This window comes from Heterodontus francisci, chromosome 10 (assembly GCF_036365525.1).
Source record: "Heterodontus francisci isolate sHetFra1 chromosome 10, sHetFra1.hap1, whole genome shotgun sequence".
In the NCBI taxonomy this organism is placed as follows: Eukaryota; Metazoa; Chordata; class Chondrichthyes; order Heterodontiformes; family Heterodontidae; genus Heterodontus; species Heterodontus francisci.
Genome location: NC_090380.1, coordinates 114,022,218 through 114,047,458, shown reverse-complemented (window position 1 = coordinate 114,047,458; position 25,241 = coordinate 114,022,218). Strand labels below are relative to the sequence as shown.

Below are 25,241 nucleotides of genomic sequence, written 5' to 3'. Positions count from 1 at the left end.
ATACCAGTGCATTCCCCTGAAAGCAAGTTTTGGGCCAATACCAGCATAATACATGGTTCTTCATGTTAATACAGGAATATGGTTACCAAATACATACAATTCATTCCAATAGAACCTGTTTCTAACTGCCTTACTGATGCGGGGTCTAAGGTGCAGTGCTCAGATATGTACAGTGCACAGGGCTGAATTTTATGTGTCCACCGCTGATTTAGGTGGCAGGCGAGAAAAACAATCTCCCGTCCATGCGGGCCGCATGTTGCAGAGCTGCCGCAATCTTCCGTGTGGCGGCTCATTTAAATAGCCGGGGTGGGGGCCCCTCCCCCACCAACCCCACCGAGCACATGGAGGGGGCGGGCTGTCTGTCCCCGACAATGGCGTCAGCTGCCTGTGTGCAGGCACTGACGCCATTTTTAAAGGGCTCTCAGCATTACTGGGAAATTTAAATATTTAAAGGGAAATGGAATTAAAATAAACAAATACATCTCTTTTGCCCATCTCCCACCCCCCCCCATCGCAATTAAATTAATTATTTGCCCTTTTCCCCCAAAAGAACACTTACCTTTATCATCTGACATTTCCCCTCACCCCCCCACAAACTGCACAAACCTTTAACTCCAACCCTTCCCCCAACCCCTACACCCATGATGTTACTTTGACCCCGTTCCCTCCCTTCCTGCATTGATAAACTTACCTCCTCCCCCCTCCCCCCCAGTGTGGCACCTTGTTTCCCCAGAAGGGGATCCGAAGATGTGGGAGTGCCAGCCACCGGGCCAAAGATCACAATGGGACATCAGGTGGTGACGTGAGTTTCATTAATTCATTCATTTAAATTTATTTAAATGTTTGGGGTCCCATCGCCGAGTGGCAGCGGTGCCACCACGAGGCCTCACTGCCACCAGTAACATCGGGCTGGGTCCTCCCGCCGTTGGGGTTTTGGCGGCCCTCTCCCGCAGGCATCTTCAGGCAGCTCCCCTCCCCCCACCATGGAACCCGATGCTTGGGGAGGACAAACTCCAGCCCACAGTGCGTAAAGGAAGACAATTCACTTCCCTCTGGTAGTTGACAGCTCATGTGTGTGTTTCACTATGAGCTTTTGTACTGCACATTACGCAATGCACAAGTACAAATATGTTGAATGAAGATAGCATTCTTACCTCCGAGTCAGAGGTTGTGGGTTCAATTCTCACTTCAGAAGCTTGAGCATACAGTCTAGGTGGGCACTGCAGTGCTGTACTGAGGGAGTGCTGAAATGCCGGAGGTGTTCTCTTTCAGATGAGAAGTTGAACCAAGGCCCTGTCTGCTCTCACAGGTATATGTAAAAGATCCTATGACATTATTTCGAAGAACAGCAGGGGGGGATTACCCCAATGTCCTGGCTAATATTTATCTTTCAGCCAACACTGGAAAAACATTATCTTATCATTGCTGTTTGTGGGATCTTGCTGTGCTCAAATTGACTGCTGCATTTCCCCACAATGGGGACTACACTTCAAACGTAATTCATTGACTGTCAAGCAATTTTGGACATCATGAGGTTGTGAAAGGTGCGATATAATTTCAAGTTCTTTCTTTATCATACACACAATGGTTAAAAGGGTACAATTCACCCTTATCTGGTAGTGTCTCTTAGGCAGGTGGAGAATGCCTGTGCCTGTTGTTTTTAAGGCTGCGTTTGCTGACAATGCAACCACTAGGTGGCGCAGTACTTGCACATGCACAAATGCAGCCTCGTGCACTGAAATATCACTGTCTGCGACGTTTTAGATAGCTGCCAGTAATAAAAATGGCGCTGCTCAATTTATCATAAGATTTGTCACAAAAAACAAATTAAATTCATTTGCTGCGATCCCACCTCCACCCCCAACAGTATCCCGCTTCTCTTCCCCGGCGCTGCCTCCAACGCCGGCCTGCTTGCTCCCAGCTTCAACCGTACCCCCCCAGCCTGTTGGCCACTCACTTCGCCCTCGCTGCTTCATCCCACTCAGCCACCTACTCCGCTCACTGCCTCAACCCCCCCTCTCCCACCCCACATTGGTCATTCGCTCCAGCCCTCACCTGAGTTTTCCCCACCCCCCAGTACAATGCTTCTGGAGAGACCCCAACAGCTGACCTTCCTACTCTCCAGCCGTCCTCTCCCTCCTCCCTCCTGCTCCTCCCGTAGCTCCCCCTAATTGCTGGGTCTGCCACCAACACCGATCGGACTTCCCGCTCTGCTCTCACTCTCACTCCGGCTCCCCGCCCCGCTGCTCGCCCCACAGACCCGCTCTGCCCCTGCGCTCTGTCCTCTAGCCCTGCTCCACTCTCACTCCCCCAAACAGTAAGAACCACAGTCTAAACCTACCTTCTACCATTCTGCAGCATGTTGATACACCAGTGCATGCGCCACTGGATATATTCATGAGCGGCCTCCGCTCAGTGTTAATCCATAACGGCCAATCTCTCTCGGGGCTAGTGTAGAGCCCATCTGTATCTCAGTGTCAACCCCTGAAAGAACGTTAGCAAATATTGAAACATATACATACCAATGTGTACGACAGATCCATTTCTGTGATGGAGCTCGGAAACCTTTGGCAGTGGCAAGTGTGCGTACAGGAGAAGAAAGACCAATTGCGCTCCATTGGCAGAGTTATATCAAATCGGAAGTTCTCCAAATCCTGCAGCTTCTTACAGCAGGAATGGTGCTTTCGATCCCATGGAGAGAAGAATTCTGGTATTTCATACCACTCGGGGCTGTGGATCCTAATCAGTGATCGGTCGGAGAGGTCCCAATCAGGGTCTGGCTCATACATTTCCTTCAGTGTCTCGGCACAGCATTTCTTCCCCTGAGGATTGGGTTGTGGATGCAGTGGTTTCTCCACACACATGGCATCTTCTGATCCCTGAACAGGAGCTAGTCAAATGAAAGCACACATACACACAGCTCAACTGCATGATAATAGGTCAAAACACAGGACATTAACAAACACAGAATGGGTGTGCATTTGGCAATGAACCTTAATATAGGTAAGTGTGAGGTAATACATTTTGGCCAGAAGAATAAAGAAGTGACATACTCCTTGCAAAATTAAGGCCGGGATTTAATGAGGAGGTGATGGCCCCGACCACCGGCTGGAAAGTCCGGGGCAAGCCTGCATCCACCGACTCTGGAAGCCACAGTGCTATTTAATGTGACTCAGGTAATTAATTGTCTGAGGGTGTGGCATCCGCACCTCTGAAACAGGATGTCCTGCCTCCAAGAGCTGCCGCCCATTCAGTGGGCCAGCAGCTCTTCAGTCTCAGCAGCGCTACCGGGATCTGGCCACTTCTGGGACTGCAGCAGTCCCCAGATCCCGGACGGTGGGGTGGGAGAGGGGGGGGTCTTCCAGTGGGGGGAGGCTGCTGCCACAGGGGAGCCTTCCACAGCACAGAGGGGCCCAATCAGGAAGGACCCCTCCCCATCCCAGCCCACAAGGAGGCCGCCAGGTTTTACTGGGCGGCCTCCCCAGGTGGTGAAGTGCACATCCACCGCTGGTAAAATACCAGAGGCGGTGGGCAGAGGCTCTGAAGTGGCCATTAATTGACCACTTATAGGCATCAATTGGTCTAAGGGCGGCTGGGCCGGTAAAATATCAGCGGAGGCAAAGGGCATAGCACCCTCCCACCATCCCACCCAATTTTAAGTCTCCTTCACCTCCCATTCCACTCCCAGGGACCTACCCGCCTTCTCTCCATATCCCCAGCCTTCTCTCCATTTCCCTCAATCCCACCTACCCGCCTTCTCTCCATATCCCACAACCTTCTCTCTATACCTCTCAACTCCACCTACCCGCCTTCTCTCCATATCTCCAACCTTCTCTCCATTTCCCTCTATCCCACCTACCCGCCTTCTCTCCATATCCCACAACCTTCTCTCTATATCTCTCAACTCCACCTACCCACTTTCTCTCCATATCTCTCAATACCATCTTTTTTAATGGGATGTGGGCATCGCTGGCTAGGCCAGCATTTATTACCCATCCCTAATTGCCCTTGAACTGAGTGGCTTGCTGGGCCATTTCAGAGGGCAATTAAGAGTCAACCACATTGCTGTGGGTCTGGAGTCACATGTAGGCCAGACCAGGTAAGGATAGCAGATTTCCTTCCCTGAAGGGATGGGTTTTTACAACAATCGACAATGGTCCCCATTAGACTAGCTTTTAATTCCAGATTTATTAATTGAATTCAAATTTCACCATCTGCCATTGTGGGATTTGAACCCATGTTCCCAGAGCATTAGCCAGGGCTCTGGATTACTAGTCCAGTGACATTATCACTACATCTCCCCCTTCTCCCTATATCCTGCAATCACACTGACCCACCTTCTCCCCGTATCCCTCAACCCCACCTACCCACCCGTCACTGTATATTTAACTCACCTCATCATCAGGAGGATAAGCAACTTCATGGACAGGTTGGGCCGAATGGCCTATTCCTGTGCTGTAATTTCTATGTGATTCTATGCAAAACCGTTGTCGGAGCAGAATCCAGAATTTAATTGAAAAGAGAATTTGCTAGTTTGTGAAAAAAAGAGGAATGTTACGTGATAGACGGAGTTAGCATGGGAATGGCACTAGAACAATATGGATGAGATGGCATGAACAGTTTTTTTTTCTTTTGTAACAGTCTATAACTTATATATTTTAAATTACAAGATCGAGGAAATGATTTTTAGGCAACATAGTTTGCACTTTTAAGGAGCTATAATGATGGGGGGACTTTCACTCTCCTGAACTGGACTGGAATGAGGAAACTGTTGATGGCCAAAATGGAGAGTGGTTCCTCGAATGCACTCAAGACTGTCCCTTAAAACCAAGAATCATTACTTTGCTAATCTTGTTCTGTGCAATAAAGTGGAAGAACAACCTGAGGGAAGAGAATAGTTGGGAAATGGTGAATATAAGCAAGGTAGGTCTTTAAGATCTTTAAGGGCGGCGCAGTGGCGCAGTGGTTAGCACTGCAGCCTCACAGCTCCAGGGACCCGGGTTCAATTCTGGGTGCTACCAGTGCGGAGTTTGCAAGTTCTCCCTGTGACCGTGTGGGTTTTCACCGGGTGCTCTGGTTTCCTCCCACTGCCAAAGGCTTGCAGGTGATAGGTAAATTGGCCATTATAAATTGCCCCTAGTGTAGGTAGGTGGTAGAGAATATGGGATTACTGTAGGGTTAGTATAAACGGGTGGTTCTTAGTCGGCACAGATTCGGTGGGCCGAAGGGCCTATTTCAGTGCTGTATCTCTAAATAAATAAATAAGATTTTGGAACAGTTTGATAGGGTGGATGTACAGAAAATGGTTCCATTGCAAGTGAGACCAGATAGGGTTCATGAATATAAGATAGTCCCTAAATCCAATGGGGAATTCAGGAGAAACTTTGTTACCCAGGGAGTGGTTAGAATGTGGAACTCGCTACCCCTGGGAGTAGTTGCAGAGAATAGTACAGATGCATTTAAGGGAAAGCCAGATAAACATATGAGGGAGAAAGGAACAGGAGGATGTGCTGACGGGTTCAATGAATAGGGGCAGGGGTAGACTCGTGTGGAACATAAATGCCAGGAGGGCCGAATGGCCTGATTCTCTGGGGTAAATACTATGTAATACTACAGGCTGAAATTTACACTTCCGCCACCATAATAGGCAGTGGACATAAACAAACTTTCAATTTAAATTTTTAAAAGTAAGTTTAATGAAAAAATTTAAATTCATTTAAATTGCCCCTCTCCTATCATCCCAATAACCATGAAATTCATGAATTGCCCTCTCCCCCACCAAAATACTTCCCCTGCCCACCTGACCTTCCCCTCCCCTCCAAGTACATAAACTTTAAACTCTAATCCTTCCCACCATCCCCTAAACCAATGATATTAGTTTGAGCCCGCTCCCCCGCCTTCCGCTGAGAAACCTACTTGTTCCCCCCTCCCCACCTGTGTTCCACTTCGGACCCCCGGAAGGCGCGGGAGTGCCGGCCACCGACACCAATATTGCAGTGGGAAGGAAGGCGGAGGCGAAAAGGTAATTAATTCCTTCATTTAAAGTTTAATTTCCATATTTAAATTTTGCTCCCATTGCCACGAGGCCTCACCGGCAATATCAGGCTAGACCTTCCTGGCATTGAGGCCCATGATGGGCCTCCACCAACGGCATTTTCCAGCCAACCCCCGCCACGACCCCCAACAGAACAGGTTCACTTTTTTTTTAATGGGATGTGGACATCACTGGCTAGGCCAGCATTTATTGCCCATCCCTATTTGCCCACTGAAGGCGTTTTTACATGTGTTTGTGAATCAATGTATTTCTCAAATGATTGATATTTTACGAATTACGATGTGTTGCTGTATTCAGTAGCAGGTTTTTTTGTCCAATGACATTACCACTACGCCAACTCCTCCCCAACAATAGATAAGGAACAAGATTCAAAGGTGAAAGTGTTAGACTGGAAACTGGCTCATTTCCAGTGTATGATAGGAGCATGAGCCCCGATAAATTGGTTTTGGGGGAATAAAATGACAGGCTAACGAGTAAGCGAGCAGTAGAAGATATATAAATGTGACATAGACATGGTTAAAATGTGCAGAAAGGGAGAAAAACAGGGATTAGGAAAGGTAAGAAGGGTTATGAAAAAAACAGTGCCCAAAAAAAATCTAGGCCCTTCTAAGCTGTAAAAAGAACTGATGAAGGAAGACATACAGACAAGTCTGAGGTGTTGAATTTTGGCAGAAGGAATCATAGAAAGTTTAAGGCACAGAAAGAGGCCACTTGGATAGGGTAAGGCAATACAGAACTATATATAATATAAAACTAGGCACAGGTGTAAAGAGTGTGCTGGAACTGAGGGACCTGGGGGTGCATGTGTATTGATCTTTGAAGGTGGCAGGACGTATTGAGAGAGTGGTTAATAAAGCATATGGGATCTTGGACACCATAAATAGAGGCATAGAGTACAAAAGTAGGGAAGTTATGCTGAACCTTTATAAAGCTCTGGTTAGGACTCAACTAGAGTATTGTGTCCATTTCAGGTCACCAAATCTTAGGAAGGATGTGAGGGCCCTTGAGAGGGCGCAGAGGAGATTTACCAGAATGGGTCCACGGATGGGGGATTTTAGTAACAAGGTTAGTTTGGAAAAACTGGGCTTTTTCTCCTTGGAGCAAAGCAGATTGAGGGGAGAATTGATAAGAGGTGTACAGGATTATGACAGGTTTAGATAAGTTAGACAAGGAAAGACTGTTCCCATTAACTGATGGTAAAAGGACTAGGGGACACAGATTGAAGGTTTTGGGCAAGAGATGTGGAGGGAATGTGAGGAAGAACTTTTTTACGTAACGAGTGGTAATGACCTGGAACTCGCTGCCCACCAGGGTGGTGGAAGCGGAGACAATCAATGATTTCAAAAGGAAATTTGATGGGCACTTGAAGGAAATAGACTTGCAGGGCTACGGGGATAGAGCGGGGAAGTGGGATTGATTGGATTGCACCTTGGAGAGCTGGCATGGAATCAATGGGCGGAATGGCCTCCTTCTGTGCCGTAAATGATTCTATGACTCTTGTGCCGAAGAGTGAGGGAGAGCAGAGATTTTCAATAAGTATCTCACCATAGCTTTTACAGAGGAAGATGAGAGTGGGATTAAATAAATGTATTTACTTAAGGGCAGCTCAAAACATTAAATAGACAATGAACTTCTTCTTGAAGTTCAAATACCATGAATAAACATAGTATCATAGAGTCATAGAGTAATGCAGCACAAACTAGTAAACCAGAGACCCAGAGCATTCCTCTGGGGACATGGGTTCGAATCCTACCATGGCAGAAGGTGGGATTTTGAATTCAATTAATAAATCTGGAATTAAAAGCGAGTCTAATGATGGCCATGAAACCATTGTTGATTGTTGTAAAAACCCATCTGGTTCACATCCAGCCGTGAATGGTGGTGGACAATTAAACTAATAACTGGAGGAGGAGGCTCCATAAATATCCCCATCCTCAATGATGGGGGAGCCCAGCACATCAGTGCAAAAGATAACACTGAAGCATTTGCAACAATCTTCAGCCAGAAGTGCCAAGTGGATCATCCATGTCGGCCTCCGCCTGAAGTCCCCAGCAACACAGATGCCAGTCTTCAGCCAATTCAATTCACTCTGCGTGATATCAAGAAATAACTAAAGGCTACGGGCCCTGACAACATTCCAACAATAGTACTGAAGACCTGTGCTCCGGAACTTGCCGCGCCCCTAGCCAAGCCAAGAGGAAGAATGGACAGGTTAGCAGAATGGACAGATAGATGGCAGAGGTCGTTCAATGGGGAGACATTTGAAGTCCTGTATTTCGGGTAAAAGAACAGAGGAATGAATTTCACTCTAAATTTTTAAGATCCTTAACTGAATGAAGGAACAGAGATGTGCAGATACATAAATCTAAAAGATTGGGCTGCTTGGGATTATTTTGTGCAGTTCTGGGCACCCTAGTATATAGGAAGAGCCATTGAAAGGTAGAAGATTCATTGGGATGACACCAGAATTGATAAATTATCACACTGAAGGAGGGCTGGAAAATATTTTTAGTTTTTTCTTTGTGCAACAGATTATGGGGGAGATCCAATGGACGTTTTCAAATGCGAAGAAAATTTCTCTTTAATCAGTAAAATGGGCTGCAGAATGCAACTAAAACAAAGCCAGAAGCTTGAAGAAATGCTTTAGGTCAGAGAATTATAGAACATGAACCTTGTTCCGCAAATAGCAACCAAGTCACGGATAATAATGGTAATTGGAAGGGAATTAGATAAGCATTTGAAAAGGAGGAATATATAGCATTAAAGGAAAGAGCAGAGAAACAGAATTGAAATAGATTGGTCCACGTGGTGAGTTAGCAATGGGTAGGCGGTGACGTAGGGTATTATCACTGGACTAGTGACCCAGGGTTCAAATCCCACCACTGCAGAAGGTGGAATTTGAATTTAATTAATAAATCTGGAATTAAAAGCTAGTCTAATGATGGCCATGAAACCATTGTCGATTGTTGTAAAAACTCATCTGGTTCACTAATGTCCTTCAGGGAAGAAAATCTGCTGTCCTTACATGGTCTGGCCTACATGTGACTCCAGACCCACAGCAATGTGGTTAACTCTTACATGCCCTCTTAAATGGCCTAGCAAGCCACTCAGTTGTACCTAACCGCTATGAAGTCAATAAAAAGGAATGAAACTGGACGGACCACCTGGCATCGACCTAGGTACCGGAAACGACAACGGCAAACCCAGCCCTGTCGACCCTGCAAAGTTCTGCTTACTAACATCTGGGGCCTTGTGCCAAAGTTGGGAGAGTGTCCCACAGACTAGTCAAGCAACAGCCTAACATAGTCATACTCATGGAATCATACCTTACAGACAATGTCCCAGACACTGCCATCACCATCCCCGGGTATGTCCTGTCCCACCGGCAGGACAGACCCACCAGAGGTGGTGGCACAGTGGTATACAATAGGGAGGGAGTTGCCCTGGGAATCCTCAACATCGACTCCGGACCCCATGAAGTTTCATGGCATCAGGTCAAACATGGGCAAGGTAACCTCCTACTGATTACCACCTACCGCCCTCCCTCAGCTGATGAGTCAGTATTCCTCCATGTTGAATAACACTTGGAGGAAGCACTGAGGGTGGCAAGAGCACAAAATGTACTTTGGGTAGGGGACTTCAATATCCATTGCCAAGAGTGGCTCGGTAGCACCACTACTGACCGAGCTGGCCGAGTCCTAAAGGACATAGCTACTAGACTGGGTCTGCGGCAGGTGGTGGGGGAACCAACACGAGGGAAAAACATACTTGACCTTGTCCTCACCAATCTGCCTGCCGCAGATGCTTCTGTCCATGACTGTATTGGTAGGAGTGACCACCGCACAGTCCTTGTGGAGACGAAGTCGCGCCTTCACATTGAGGATACCCTCTTCATGTTGTGTGGCACTACCACCGTGCTAAATGGGATAGATTTCGAACAGATCTAACAATGCAAAACTGGGCATCCATGAGGCGCTGTGGGCCATCAGCAGCAGCAGAACAGTACTCAACCACAATCTGTAACCTCATGGCCCGGCATATCCCCACTCGACCATTACCATCAAGCCAGGAGACCAACCCTGGTTCAATGAAAAGTGCAGGAGGGCATGCCAGGAGCAGCACCAGGCATACCTCAAAATGAGGTGTCAACCTGGTGAAGCTACAACACAGGACTACTTGCGTGCCAAACTGCATAAGCAGCATGCAATAGACAGAGCTAAGCGATCCCATAATCAACGGATGAGATCATGGGCAGCACAGTGGCGCAGTGGTTAGCACCGCAGCCTCACAGTTCCAGCGACCCGGGTTCAATTCTGGGTACTGCCTGTGTGGAGTTTGCAAGTTCTCCCTGTGTCTGCATGGGTTTCCTCCGGGTGCTTCGGTTTCCTCTCACATGCCAAAGACTTGCAGGTTGATAGGTAAATTGGCCATTTGCCATTGCCCCTAGTATAGGTAGGTGGCAGGGAAATATAGGGACAGGTGGGGATGTGGTAGGAATATTGAATTAGTGTAGGATTAGTATAAATGGGTGGTTGATGGTCGGCACAGACTCGGTGGGCCGAAGGGCCTGTTTCAGTGCTGTATCTCTAAACTAAACTAAACTAAGCTCTGCAGTCCTGCCACAACCAGTCATAAATGGTGGTGGACAATTAAACAACGAACTGGAGGAGGTGGCTCCACAAATATCCCCATCCTCAATGATGAGGGAGCCCAGCACATCAGTGCGAAAGGTCAGGCTGAAGCATTTGCAACAACCTTCAGCCAGAAGTGCCGAGGTGATGATCCATCTCGGCCTCCTCCTGAAGTCCCCAGCATCACAGATGCCAGACTTCAGCCAATTCGATTCACTCTGTGTGATATCAAGAAACGACTGAAGGCACTGGATACTGCAAAGGCTATGGGTCCTGACAATATTCTGGCAATAGTACTGAAGACCTGTGCTCCAGAAATTGCCGCATCCCTAGCCAAGTGTTCCAGTATAGCTGCAAAACAGGCATCTACCCGGCAATGTGGAAAATTGCCCGGGTATGTCCTGTACACAAAAAGCAGGACAAGTCCAACCCGGCCAATTACCGCCCCATCAGTCTACTCTCAATCATCAGTAAAGTGATGGAAGGTGTCATCAACAGTGCCATCTAACAGCACTTGCTTAGCAATAACCTGCTCAGTGATGCTCAGTTTGGATTCCGCCAGGGCCACTCAGCTCCTGACCTCATTACAGGTTTGGTTCAAACATGGACAAAAGAGCTGAACTCAAGAGGTGAGGTGAGAGTGACCGCCCTTGACATCAAGGCAGCATTTGACCGAGTATTGCATCAAGGAGCCCTAGCAAAACTGGAGTCAATGGGAATCAGGGGGAAAACCCTCCGCTGGTTGTAGTCATACTTCACGCAAAGGAAGATGGCTGCTCCAGGACATCACTGCAGCAGTTCCTCAGGATAATGTCCGAGGCCCAACCATCTTCAGCTGCTTCATCAATGACCATCCTTCAATCATAAGGTCAGAAGTGGGGATGTTCGCTGATGATTGCACAATGTTCAGCACCATTCGCGACTCCTCAAATACTGAAGTAGTCCGTATAGAAATGCAGCAAGACCTGGACAATATCCAGGCTTGGGCTGATAAGTGGCAAGTAACATTTGTGCCATACAAGTGCCAGGCAATGACCATCTCCAACAAGAGAGAATCTAACCATCTCCCCTTGACATTCAATGGCATTACCATCGCTGAATCCCCCACTATCAACATGCTAGGGACTACCATTGACCAGAAACTGAACTGGAGTTGCCATATAAATACCATGGCTACAAGAGCTGGTCAGAGGCTAGGAATCCTGCGGTGAGTAACTCACCTCCTGACTCCCCAAAGCCTGTCCATCATGTACAAGGCACAAGTCAGGAGTGTGATGGAATACTGTCCACTTGCCTGGATGGGTGCAGCTCCAGCAACACATCCAGAAGAAAGTGGCCCGCTTGATTGGCACCCCATCCACAAACATTCACTCCCTCCACCACTGACGCACAGTGGCAGCAGTGTGTACCATCTACAAGATGCACTGTAGCAACGCACCAAGGCTCCTTGGACAGCACCTTCCAAACCCACGACCTCTACCACCTCGAAGGACAAGAGCAGCAGATGCATGGGAACATCACCACCTGCAAGTTCCCGTCCAAGTCACACACCATCCTGACTTGGAACAATATCGCCGTTCCTTCACTGTCACTGGGTCAAAATCCTGGAACTCCCTTCCTAACAGCACTGTGGGTGTACCTACCTCATATGGACTGCAGCGATTCAAGAAGGCAGCTCACCACCACCTTCTCAAGGGCAATTAGGGATGGGCAATAAATGCTGGCCTGGCCAGTGACGCCCACATCCCATGAATAAATTAAAAAACATAGGCAGGATGGGTCAGTTGGCCTATGCTGTCGTCTGTATGCCTCTATGATATGCTGACTGCAAGGCATGACTGACCCAGTCAAATATTATCCTGTTTCCCCCTCTACGCATGTTAAAGAAAGATTTGCACTTAAAGGATTTGATAAGGTCGATAGAGAGAAACTGTATCTAATGACGAAAGAATCCAGAAGAAGGGGGCATAACCTTAAAATTAGAGGCAGGCCATTCAGAGGTGAAGCCAGGAAGCATTTCCTCACACAAATGGTAGTAGAACTTTGGAACTCTCTCTCCCAAGAAGCTGTTGAGGCTGGGAGTCAATTGAAAAATCTAAAACAGATTGACAGATTTTTGTTAGGCAAAGGGTGTTCAGGAATCTGAAACCAAAGTGGGTAAATAGAGTTGAGATACAGGTCAGCCTTACGCTAATTGATTGATGGAACAGGTTTGAGGGGCTGAATGGCATATTCCTGTCTCTATGTTCATATATCGTGCATTTCATGACCTCAGCATGTCCTTAAGTGTTTTGCAGACAATTAATAACTTTTAAAGTCTAGTCACTGTTGTAAGGTAGGAAACACTGCAGCCAATTTACACATCAGGGTCAAACGGCAAAGCTAATGACCAGATAATCTATTTTTAATGATGTTGGTTGAGGGATAAATATTGGCCAAGGATATCGCAGAGAACTCCCCTCCTCTTCTTTGAAATAGTGTCATGGGATCTTTTACATCCACCTGAGAGCGCAAATGGGGTCTCGGTTTTACATTTCATCTGAATGGTGACAACTCCAACAGGGCATCACTCCCTCAGTACAGCACTGGAAGCGTCATCCTTGATTTTTGTGATCAAGACTGTATTTTGGGACTTCATAATGTTCTGACTCAAAGGCAAGAACACTCCTCACTGAGCCACGGTGAAAGAATGTGAGCAAATGTTGCAGCTTTCATTCATCACAGCCCATGGCACGAAGAGTTGGCACTTTCCCACCAGACAAAAAGTATTTTAAAGTGGTTCTACACTGAAAAGCCAAGGAACCAGGGGTTCGGTAGCATAGTGGTTATGTTACTAGACTAGTAATCCAGAGGTCTGAACTAATGATACAGAGACATGAGTTGAACTCGAGCTACAGCAGCTGGGGAATTTAAATTCAATTAAAATAATACCTGGAATTAAAAAGCTCGTGTCTGTAATGGTGACCATTAAAGCCTATCAGATTCAGGGAAGGAAATGCCATCCTTACCCAGTCTGGCCCATATGGCGTCCAGACCCAAAGTAATGTGGTTGACTTGTAATTGCCCTCTGAAATGGACGAGCAAGCCATGCAGTTGTAGTCAAGAACTTCCATCACCACCTTCTCAAGGGCAATTAGGTAATAAATGCTGGCCTTACCAGCAATGTCACTTCTCATGAATGAATTAAAAAAAGACATAAAAACCAGCGGAGCCCATTCAATACTTTGAGCCTGCTCTGTCATTCAATTAGATCAGGGCTGACCTGCTCCTCAACTCCGTACATCTGCCTAGTTCCACATTCCTTGATACCTTACCAATAAAAAAAAATGCACCTCTGAGCAACGGAAAAGAGGTTATGCATAGGGAGTATGAGGAGCTAGGCACTAAATTAAAAAGCACAACCTCAAAGGTAATAATCTCTGGATTATTACTTGAGACATGTGCAAATTGGCACAGGGTAAATAAGATTAGAGAGATGAATGTGAGGCTCAAAGACTGGTGTGGGAGAAGTGGGTTCCGGTTTGTGGGCCACTGGCATTACTGTTGAGGAAATTGGGACTGTACCGCTTAAAAGAATGAGAGGTGATCTCATTCAAACTGACAAGGTTGATGCAGGAAGGATGTTTTCCCTGCCTGGGGAATCTAGGACTAGGGGACACAGTCTCAGAATAAGGGGTTGGCCATTTAGGACTGAGATTATGAAGAATTTCTTCACTCAGAAAGTGGTGAATCTTTGGAATTCTCTACCCCAGAGGGCTGTGGAGGCTCAATCGTTGAGTATGTTCAAGACTGAGATCGATAGATTTCTACACATTAAAAACGTTAAGGGATACGGGAATACTGCAGGAAAATGGTGCAGAAGTAGAAGATGAGCCATGATCTCTTTGAATGGCGGATTGGGCTCAAAGAGATGAATGGCCTACTCCTGCTCCTATTTCTTATGTTCTTATGACAGTGCAGCACTGCCTCATTACTACATCGTGAGTATCAGTCTGGATTAGGGGGCTTAAGTCTCTGGGGCTGGCAGAGACAAGAGTGATACCCACAGAGCTAGATACCCTCTGAGGACAAGAGCTTCACCTCAAATCAGGTGCAGTTGTCATTCCTTAGCCTGAGTGGAACCTCTCGACAGGGCAGCCCTTGTCTGTAACAATGGAAGGGAAAAATGAAGGAATACCGATGGAAGGAAAGGCATATAAGATGGAGGAAATGAGTGTGAGGATGGCATGTTTTAGCTATGGTATAATGATCACTCAGAAGTATGTGACCTCTTCTCGAGGTCACCTTGACCCTGCCTAACAATGGTTGTGGGATATTGTTTCTGCATCAGCAACCTCGAGGTCAACTAGAACAAAGCACTTGAGCACTAAATCAAACTGCAAACGCTGTAATTGAAATTCTCACATTGAAGCAAATCTCCATCATCAATTGCTAACTATAAAAGGAAAGAATTCTGAAATCTTAAAGGGACATGGTCTTTGTATAATATTGTTTGAAGAGTGTTCAATGATATATGCACCGGGTGTGATACTAGGAGATAAACAACAACTTGTATTTATATAGCACCTTTAATGAGGGAATACATCCCACAATGCTTCACAGAAGCCTAATTTTGACACCAATCCACATTTGGAAACAAGTTTGAGAACTTTAAAAATCGGGGTGTTGCCAGACCAGGAGTCAGGGGTGAATGGGGTTTGGTGCAAGTAAGAATGTGGTCAACATAGGAAAAGTCATTGGATAATTTCAATGAGATAGTTAGTTAATGACTCACAAGTACCAAAGTCATAAATAGATTTGGTTTAGTGTCATCAGTGGGAGAATCTTGAATTCCCAGTGCTTTTCACCTTACATAGAACATAGAACATACAGCACAGAACAGGCCCTTCGGCCCACAATGTTGTGCCGATCCTTTGTCCTCTGTCAAGGACAATTTAATCTATACCCCATCATTCTCCTTTATCCATATACACCTTGCATCCATTTACTTTGTACATATTTTTTTATCCAAGTTTCTCAGTTAAAAATAAATGCTCACAGAGCACAGCAAGGTTGAAAAAAGTAAGAGATGACAAGAAAAATCAGGAAGTAAAGCTTAACACCAAGCCTGAAGACAGTAGGACAAATATAAATTAGGAGAAATAGGGAATTGTACAGTTTTGAACTCCTGGGAAACAGCAGACAATGGCACAATAAATCTTGATTTCAGTACAGTGAGGATCCAGGGAGAAGGAAGAGAATGTCAGATGGTAGTCCCTGAGGAACGTGAGAAAATATCAGAGCAGCATTTACCATATTTGAAGGGGGAACAGATAAAGGCAAAGATCTGAGCAAGGAGATTCAGTTGATAAGTTCACTGGTGCTTGATATAAGAATTTATCCGTGTGCAGCTGGAAGCAGATATGAGTTCGGTTCTTCTGCAATATAGCATTCATAGAATCATAGAGCCATACGGCACAGAAGGAGGCCATTCGTTCCATCATGCCTGTGCTGAGTCCAATTAGTCCCACATTCCAGCCCTTTCTCCATAGCCCTGCAAATGTTTCCTTTTCAAGTATTTATCCAAATCCCTTTTGAAAGTTACTATTGAATCTGCTTCCACTGCCCTTTCAGGCAGCACATTCCAGATCACAACAACTAGCTGCCTATAAATTCCTTCTCTTCTCCCCTCTGGTTCTTTTGCCAATTATATTAAATCTTTCATCCTTCTGGTACTGACCCCTCCTGCCAGTGGAAACAATTTCTCCTTATTTGCACTACCAAAATCCCTCATAATTTTGAGTCCTTCGATTAAAACTTCCCTTGACCATTTCTGCTCTAAGAAGAACAATCCCAGCTTCTCCAGTCTCTCCATTTTAGAAGCTTTAGAATGTTTTCTTCAAAAATTCCCTTCAAATGAATACTCAAAGATAAATAATTGTGCTGTGACCCCATGTCGCCCTCATGAAGGAAATACATGTCATGCAAGTGATATCTGCAAAGTGTAAGAAATGTTTTAAAGGGCATATGTCTTCAAGAAATTCTATGTGGCAAACCTACTTCTGTTTCGGGGGAGGGGAAAATCCAGAAAAGCATAAAATTATTGCCACAGTGACATTATGAACAAGTAATGAGTTATAGCATGATTCATGCCACAAGTGTTTTAAAACTAATAGAAAAGTTTCTCAACTCTGCCACTTCTATTAACCCCAATTTCTTCCCCTCTTCCCCGAAGGTTCTGGCTCCCTTTGGGATACTGTATTATTGGGATAATGTATTTTGTTCAGCAGTGATCCTGAGGTATTCGAGTGTCAGCGTGTACGACAGACAAATACGATTCTGTCCTTATCTGGGATAGGAACAACATCAAGCCCAAGATTTTCTCAAAGTCACACACACACTATCCCAAACTGGACATGCATTGCCGCTGCTTTGGAACATAGGAACAGGAGTAGGCCATTCAGCCCTTCGAGCCTGTTCTACCATTCAATCAGATCACAGCTGATCTGTATCTCAACTCCATTTGTCCGCCTTTGTCCCGTAACCCTTAATGCCCTTTCCCAACAGAAATCTACCGACCCCAGTTTTGAAATTTTCAATTGAACCCTGCCCCCACCGCCCGAGCCTCAACAGCGTTTTTGGGAGGTTGAGGGGGGGGGAAGAGTTCCAGATTTCCACTACTCTTTGTGTGAATAAGTGCTTCCTGACATCACCCCTGAATGGGTAAGATCTAATTTTAAGATTACGCCCCCGTGTTCTGGACACCCCCTACCAGAGGAAATAGTTTCTCTTCATCTACCCTCTCAAATTATTTAACCATCTTCAGCACCTTGATTAGATCACCCCCACCCCTCTTAATCTTTTATACTCAAGGGAATACAATCATCATTTATGTGACCTGCCCTTACATTTAACCCTTTTAGCCCTGGTTTCATTAATCCTAGCTGGATCAATTTTTTTTTTATTCTTTCATGGGATGCGGGCATCGCTGGCTAGGCCAGCATTTGTGGCCCATCCTTAATTGCCCTTGAGAAGGTGGTGGTGAGCTGCTTTCTTGAACTGCTGCAGTCCATGTTGGGTAGGTACACCCACAGTGCTGTTAGGAAGGGAGTTCCAGGATTTTTATCCAGCAACAGTGAATACCTGGAACTCCCCACCTAACATCAATTGGGAGCACCTTCACCACCAGGACCCAAAGGTTAAAAAGAAAAGAAAAACCTGCATTTATATAGCACCTTTCACAACCTCAGGATGTCCCTAAACTCTTTACAACCAATGAAGTACTTTCTGAAGAGTAGTGATTGTTGTAACATAGGAAGCACAGCAGTCACTTTGCACACGGCAAATTCCCATGAACAGCAGTGTGGTGTTGACCAGGTAATTCTCTTTTGTGATATGATTGAGCGATAAATATTGCCCAGAACACCGGGGAGAACTCTGTTGCTCTTTTTTAACATAATGCTATGGGATCTTTTACATCCACCTGAGAGGGCAGATGGGGCCTCATCAAGAAAGCCCGCCACTACCTTCTGAGGACAACTAATGATGGGCAATAAATACCAGCCTTACCAGTGACACACATGTCCCAAGAACAAATTTTAAAAAAACATGCATAAACATTCCATTTTGGATGGACAGCATAGAGATCGGGAGCAGGACCCAAGTCAGATTTTGGCCTCCCAGCTCAGAGATACTTAGGCCAAGCATATCATTCTCACTGTTACCCACGTAAGACCAGTGAACACAGCACAGGCAAGGGAATGAACGTGCTGCCTTTTGTCTTCACTGACCTACATTGGCCTCCGGTCTGGCAACGTCTCAACTTTAAAATTCTCATCTTAATGTTCAAATCCCTCCATGGCCTAGCCCCTCCCTCGCTCTGTTACCTCCTCCATCCCCACAGCCCTATGAGAGCTCTGCACTCCTCCAACTCTGGCCTCTTGTGCATCCTCGATTTTAATCGCTCCACCATTGATGGCCATGCCTTCAGCTGCCTGGGCCCCAAGCTCTGGAATTCCCTCCCTAAACCTCTCTCCCTCTCGGTCTCTCCCTCTCTCTTTCTCTCTCTTCCTTTAAGACACTACATGAAACCTACATCTTTGACCAAGCTTTTAGTCATCCGTCCTAATATCCTTTTTGTGGTTTGGTGTTAAATTGTGTTTGATAACGCTCCTGTGAAGTGCTTTGGGTTGTTTTACTAGGTCACAGCTGGAGTACTGTGTACAGTTCTGGGCACCACAAAGGAAGGATGTGATTGCACTGGAGAGGGTGCAGAGGAGATTCACCAGGATGTTGCCTGGGCTGGAGCATTTCAGCTATGAAGAGAGACTGAAAAGGCTAGGGTTGTTTTCCTTAGAGCAGAGAAGGCAGAGGGGAGATATGATTGAGGTATACAAAATTATGAGGGGCATTGATAGGTTAGATAGGAAGAAACGTTTTCCCTTAGTCAAGGGATCAATAACCAGGGGGCATAGATTTAAGGTAAGGGGCAGGAGGTTTAGCGGGGATTTGAGTTTAAAAAAATTTACCCAGAGGATGGTTGGAATCTGGAACGCGCTGCCTGAAGGGGTGGTAGAGGCAGGAACCCTCACAACATTTAAGAAGTATTTAGATGAGCACTTGAAACACCACAGCATACAAGGCTATCTGCCAAGTGCTGGAAAATGTGTTTGATGGCCGGTACAGACACGATGGGCTGAAGGGCCTGTTTCTGTGCTGTATAACTCTATGAATCTATGACTCTACATTAAATGCACTATATAAATGCAAGCTGTTAATGTTTAGTGAAATACATGAATCATCCTTTGGTCTGAGAAGATTGATATTTTTGTGCAGAATAGTCTTACCAACTCAACTACTGACTTCATTTACTGGAACTATTCATTCAGAAAGTGAGGAGCACATAGCTTTATTAACATTTAAAGTGTAGGTGCTTACATTTAATTCTTTACTTTTCAAAAATTTATTTTTACATTTTGGAACCCCATTTGCTTCTCTCCATTAAGTAGCAGGAAAAGGCCATTCAGCCCAACTGGTCTGTGCCAGTATTCGTGCTCAAGATGAACAACAAGTTATTGTGGCTCAACATGGGCCTCCTCCTGCTTGACCTTTCACTTTTGGGGCAGTTCAAAACTAAGGGAGATAAATATATAGATAAATCAATCACTAATTAATCCAATAAGGAATTCAGAAAAGATGTCTTTACTCTGGGAGTGGTGAGAGTGTGGTACCAGGTAGAGTGTTTGAAGGAAATAGTATAAATGCATTTAAGGGGAAGTTAGATATCTACATGAGGGAGAATGGAATCATTGGGTATGACAATAGGCAACATTCCCTATAATTCTCCTACGCTGTGCATGGCCCGTTTGTTGCACTGCACAGTCCCGTTAAGATTGACACGTAACCACACATTTGCACGTCTTAAAGGGATCACTTCTCGAATGCGGCCTATTTGTTCCCTGTGCGGTAAGTTTTGGACTGCTGTGGGGCCCTGCGCCCGTGCAGCTTAGAGGGAATATTGCTGATAGGGTGAAAGGAAGAAGGATGGGAGGAGGCTCATGTGGAGCATAAACACCAGCATGGACCAATTGGGCTGAATGGCCTTTTCCTATGCTGAAAGATTCTACGCAATTCTACGTATTTCATCTAACCCTTTCAACACATCCTTTCATTCCTTTCTCCATCATGTATTCATCTAGCTTCCCTATCAATACACCCATGCATTCTGGATGACATTGTGTCATACTTTCAAAGGTTCCTATGGATGCCCACCAACTTCCCTATTCTTCTTATATGAGGCTGGAGAGCAGATCATTCAATTTTGGTGCCATTTCACAATCCTCAGGCAACATCAATGCATGCCCACCCTCTCGGCAAGAGCACAAGAAGATGGGTCACTCTTGGGATCTCCAGTTGATTCTTCCCTTCCCACAAAAAGCTTCTGGATAATGGTAGAATTTCTTGATTGCTTTCCCAGCAGAGACCAGTTAACACAGATTAAATAATTTAAAAGTCTTATTGAATGCGGTCCATTATTTCAAGTGGCACTGGAATACAAAGGGTTGAAAGTTCTGATAAAGTTAAATAGAGCTCTGGTTAGATCTCATTTAGAGTACTGCTTTCATTTCTGGGCACCGTACGTCAGGAAGGATTATATTGGCTTTGGAGGGGGTTCAGCACAGTTTCACCAGAATGAGACAGGAGCTAAAAAGGACTAAATGCATAGACTAGGCTTGTATTCCCTTGGATAGTAAAGATTAAGGGGTGATCTAATTGAGGTGTTTAAGATGATTAAAGGAGATGATAGGTTAGATCAAGAGAAACTATTTCCTCTGGTGTGGGAGAGTCCAGAACAAGGGAGCATAACCTTAAAATTAGAGCTAGTCCATTCAGGGATGATGTCAGGAAGCACTTATTCACACCAAGGATAGTGGAAATCTGGAACTCTCCACCCACCCCCCACTCCCCAAAAAAAAGCAATTGAGGCTGGGGAGGGTCAGTTGAATATTACAAAGCCAAGATTAATAGATTTTTGTTTGGTAAGGGAATTAAAGGTTAGAGAACTGGGGCAGGTGGTTGGGAGTTAAGATGCACATTAGCCATGATCTGTTTGAATATGGGACAGGCTAGAGGGGCTGAAAGGCCTCCTCCTGTTCCTATGTTTTGAACTCATTACAAATTGAGAGTCTCCTGGTTTGTATGGTTCATTTCCACAGTAAGGGTTGATTCACTGAGTCAATTAGACTGGCTCAGAGAGTGATCCTAAAAAACACACCACCAAACAAATATGTGCAAGTGAAATCACCTCCTTCCTTTAACATAAGGCTTTTGGATAAGGCAATAAATAGATCCCTAGGGTGGCCAATCCTGGTTGGATGTATTACTGGCAGATTCATTACATGATGTCCCGCCCTCCCATTGCCCCGCCCCCCACACTCCTGCCATTGGACACCCATTAGGTTCATCATCACGGCGCACCAGCTTCTCATGATCAATTGGAAAATAAATAGTGGAAACGATACAGAACCACATATATTGGAATGCTGTTTGTGGGATCTTGCTGTGCATACATTTGCTGCCATCTTTTCTGCATCACAATAGTGACAACACTTTACAAGTACTACACCAGCTGTAAAGCACTTTGGTTATGAAAAGTGTTGCATAAATACAAGTTTTTTTCTTTCGCTCCTGACGGTGATAATGACCAGGATGATCTGGTTTTTCGTGATGTTGGTTGGGGGATAAAGATTGGACAGGACACTGGGGAAAACTCCCCTACTTTTCTTTGACATAGTGCCATAATGACCTTCCACATGAAAGGGTAGACGGACGCTCAAATCTCGAAGGCATTATCTCAGAAAGTGCAGCACTGCAGTGGGAGAGTCAATCCAGATATCCTGGACTGAGATCTTGGGAGCGGGACTTTAACACACAGCTTTCTGACTCAGTTTGTCACCCACTGTGCCATGGCTGACATCAGTATGTGTAGGTGGACATCAGTTACCGATTCTGCTGTGAAATCCATCTCTGTAGTGTCGCCCATTGCCACAGGAGAAATGATAGGACACTGGCTACTGCCAATGCTACAGAACCCATACCCCAGCAAGCGTGAGTGTCTTCAGGTCAGGAGCAAAGATACGGAGTGAAAATTTTTTTTAAAAGGAAAAAATTGATTGCAACACTTACTGTGAGGAAGTGCGGTTTGTTTTCCATCTTCGGTGCTGTGGCTCCTTCTATTCCGAATCAGTTTCTGAAGTCGCTTTAAGGTTCCAATCTCTTCCGTCTCTTCACTGCCCGGCTCTACACACTGCAAAAAAAGGGAGGAAGCTAGATGAGTACATGAGGGAGAAAGGAATAAAAGGATATGTTGATAGGGTTCGATGAAGTTGGATAGGAAGAGGCTCATGTGGAGCATAAAAAATGATTTTGGACCAAGTAGCCTGATTCTATGCTGTAAGTTCGATGTCAAAGTATCACAGGCTGTATTTGTGCACTCCAAAGATCTTAACATTGAAAATAAAATCAAACAACCAAAAATGTGAATGTCCTAATGTGCTACAAAACTTGTCAAAATGTCTAAAGTTTGTTAATTGAAAAACATGTTTACAATTCTATAACCATAATTAGATGTGGTTCAATGGTTAGCACTCTTGCTTCTGAGTCAGAGGTTGTGGGTTCCAGAGACTCAAGTGCAGAAAGTCTAGGCTGAAACACCCACTGCAGTACTGATGAAGTGCTTCACTGTTGGAGGTATTGGCTTTTGGATGAGATGCTAAAACAAAGTCCCATCTGCCCTATCAGGATGTAAAAGATCCCTTGGCACTTTTTCACAGAAGAGCAATGAAGTTCTCCCCGGTGTTCCAGCCAATATTTATCCCTCAACCAATGTTACTAAAACAGAGTACCTGGTCATTATCACATTGCTGTTTGTGGGGTCTTGCAGTGTATACCTTTACTGCTGGGTTTCCTGCATTACCACAGTGACCACACTTCAAAAAGTATTTCATTGGCTGTAAAGTGTTTTGGGATGTCCTGAGGTCATGAAAGACACTACAGAAAAATGCAAATGTTTCTTTATCAAACTATAGAGGGAGGTTTCCTTAGAGCTATAGTGTCATTTACAGCATGAAGGAGGCCATTCAGCCCATCGAGTCCATGCCAGCTCTCCACAGAACTATCCAGTCAGTCCCACTCCCCTGCTCAATCCCAGTAGCCCTGCAAGTTTATTTCCTTCAAGTGGCCATCCAATTGCTTTTTGAAATCATTGGTTGTCTCCTTTTGCTCAGATTGTTGAATGCACAAGCAAAGGGGGTGGAGCAAGGGGAGTGAAAAGTGAGCTTAAAAAATGGTTACTTTTCCTTCTTGGGAATATTAGAAACTGCTCAACAATGAAAGGAACAAGGTGGGAAAGAAGATTCAGGAGAGAGAGTTTTTAGGAGGGGAAGCATGAGATTCAGGAAGAATTGCATTTATATAATGTCTTTCTCAACCTCAGAACATCCCAAAGTGCTTTAGAGCACATGAAGTACTTTTTGAAGTGTGATCACTGCTGTAATATAGGAAACGTGGCAGCCAATTTCCACACAGTAAGGTCCCACAAAATGACCTGATCATCTGTTTAAGTGATGTTGGTTTGAGGAATAAATGCTAGCTAGGATACTGTGGAGAAAATTAATTGTATATTAATTGAATTTAATTGTATACAGGTGGTGGGCTTTATCTGGGATTCACTTCTATTCCCATAAATAGGAACAGAGTAAAACAATGATTGTTGGGTTAGCAGGTGCATGTTTGTAATGTGTATCCATGTAACTAAATGCTTATGAAAGTGTGTGTAAAGATTGGCTCCAGTTCTATCCTTCACTACATGGCTTTGTGGAAGTGAACAGAGAACTCCCCTGATCTTTGAAATAATGCCATGGGATCTTTTACATGCAACTGAGAGGACAGATGTTTCCTCATTTTAAAATCTCATCCAAAGATAGCACTTTCAACATTGCAGTTCTCCCTTCAAGAGTATCAGCTTGGATTATGTATTTAAGTTTATGGACTGGGACTTGAACCCACAACCTTCCTCCTCAAAAGATGAGCGTGCTATCCATTGAGTCAAAACTGCCAGCACTGACTGTTCATTAAATTTGCATTTGAAGTCCTAATTGACAGACATAAGAAAATAAAACAGATGCAAAAAAGCTGGAAGTTGAGCTCAATGACTGTAATGTGTGAGCTTTTGCAGCAAAGCATTGTACTGGTGAGCTGTCTATGAGTATGTTCATGTAACTTGCCAAGATCTGACCCTTGCATCTAGAACCCTCATTTCTGGCATGTTGACAGGGACTGTAGCCTCTGTCAATTATCACAATGTGTACAATGAAGAAAGGAAGACAAAGAAAGCAAGGGAGACACAGAAGCTGAGAAATGCAGAATATGGAAAGGATGCAGAGAATACATGATGGCGTGGCCGTATCTATACTTGATGCTTTTAGCTAGGTCTTTGTTTAGCTGTAAAGCAATGCCTCAGACATACAGGATCGTAACCAATAACTCACACCTGCGATTTTCCCAGTGTTAAAATCTCTGCGTTGTAAATAGCCAGCACTGGACTGAGAAAACCTGGTTTCCTTGCCCTTTACCTTAAGCAGGTGATTTCCTTCATCATTCCTGGCATGTTCCTTGAAGAGGTAATCAACATTCCAGTCTGTAACAGGTAGCAGGAAAAAGCACAGTCAGAACAGAACAGGAACTGGTTTAATGTGTAAGTATGTATGTATGTCTCCTGTGTGTGTGTCTGTGCATGTATGCACTTGTCTCTGTGTATGTCACTGTAGACTTACATGTCTCCTGTTTGTGTGCATCCTGTTTATGTCCTCTGTGCCTGTGCATCTGTGCATGTGTGCTTGCAAGTGTGTGCGTGTGGGTGTGTGTGCTTGCGAGTGTGTGCGTGTGGGTGTGTGTGCACTCACACATGTGTCACACTAGCCAGCAAAGGTAAGGAAATATATGGGAAATGGAAGAAGCCGATGATCCAATCACTTGTTCTTGCCCCAAAATCCAAAGAGGAATTACACTGACCTACA

General features: G+C 45.1%; 1 protein-coding gene across 1 annotated transcript in view; it reads right to left on the bottom strand.

Moving 5' to 3' along the window:
• LOC137374238 (uncharacterized) overlaps positions 1 to 25,241 on the bottom strand; it is a 75,428-nt gene that overhangs the window by 9,406 nt on the left and 40,781 nt on the right. Inside the window, exons 7-9 of the mRNA XM_068040026.1 lie at positions 24,798 to 24,862; positions 22,351 to 22,471; positions 2,523 to 2,890 (exon numbers count right to left, since the gene is read on the bottom strand). Coding sequence (XP_067896127.1) covers positions 2,523 to 2,890; positions 22,351 to 22,471; positions 24,798 to 24,862 — 554 coding nt within the window. The remainder of the gene's footprint in view (positions 1 to 2,522; positions 2,891 to 22,350; positions 22,472 to 24,797; positions 24,863 to 25,241) is intronic.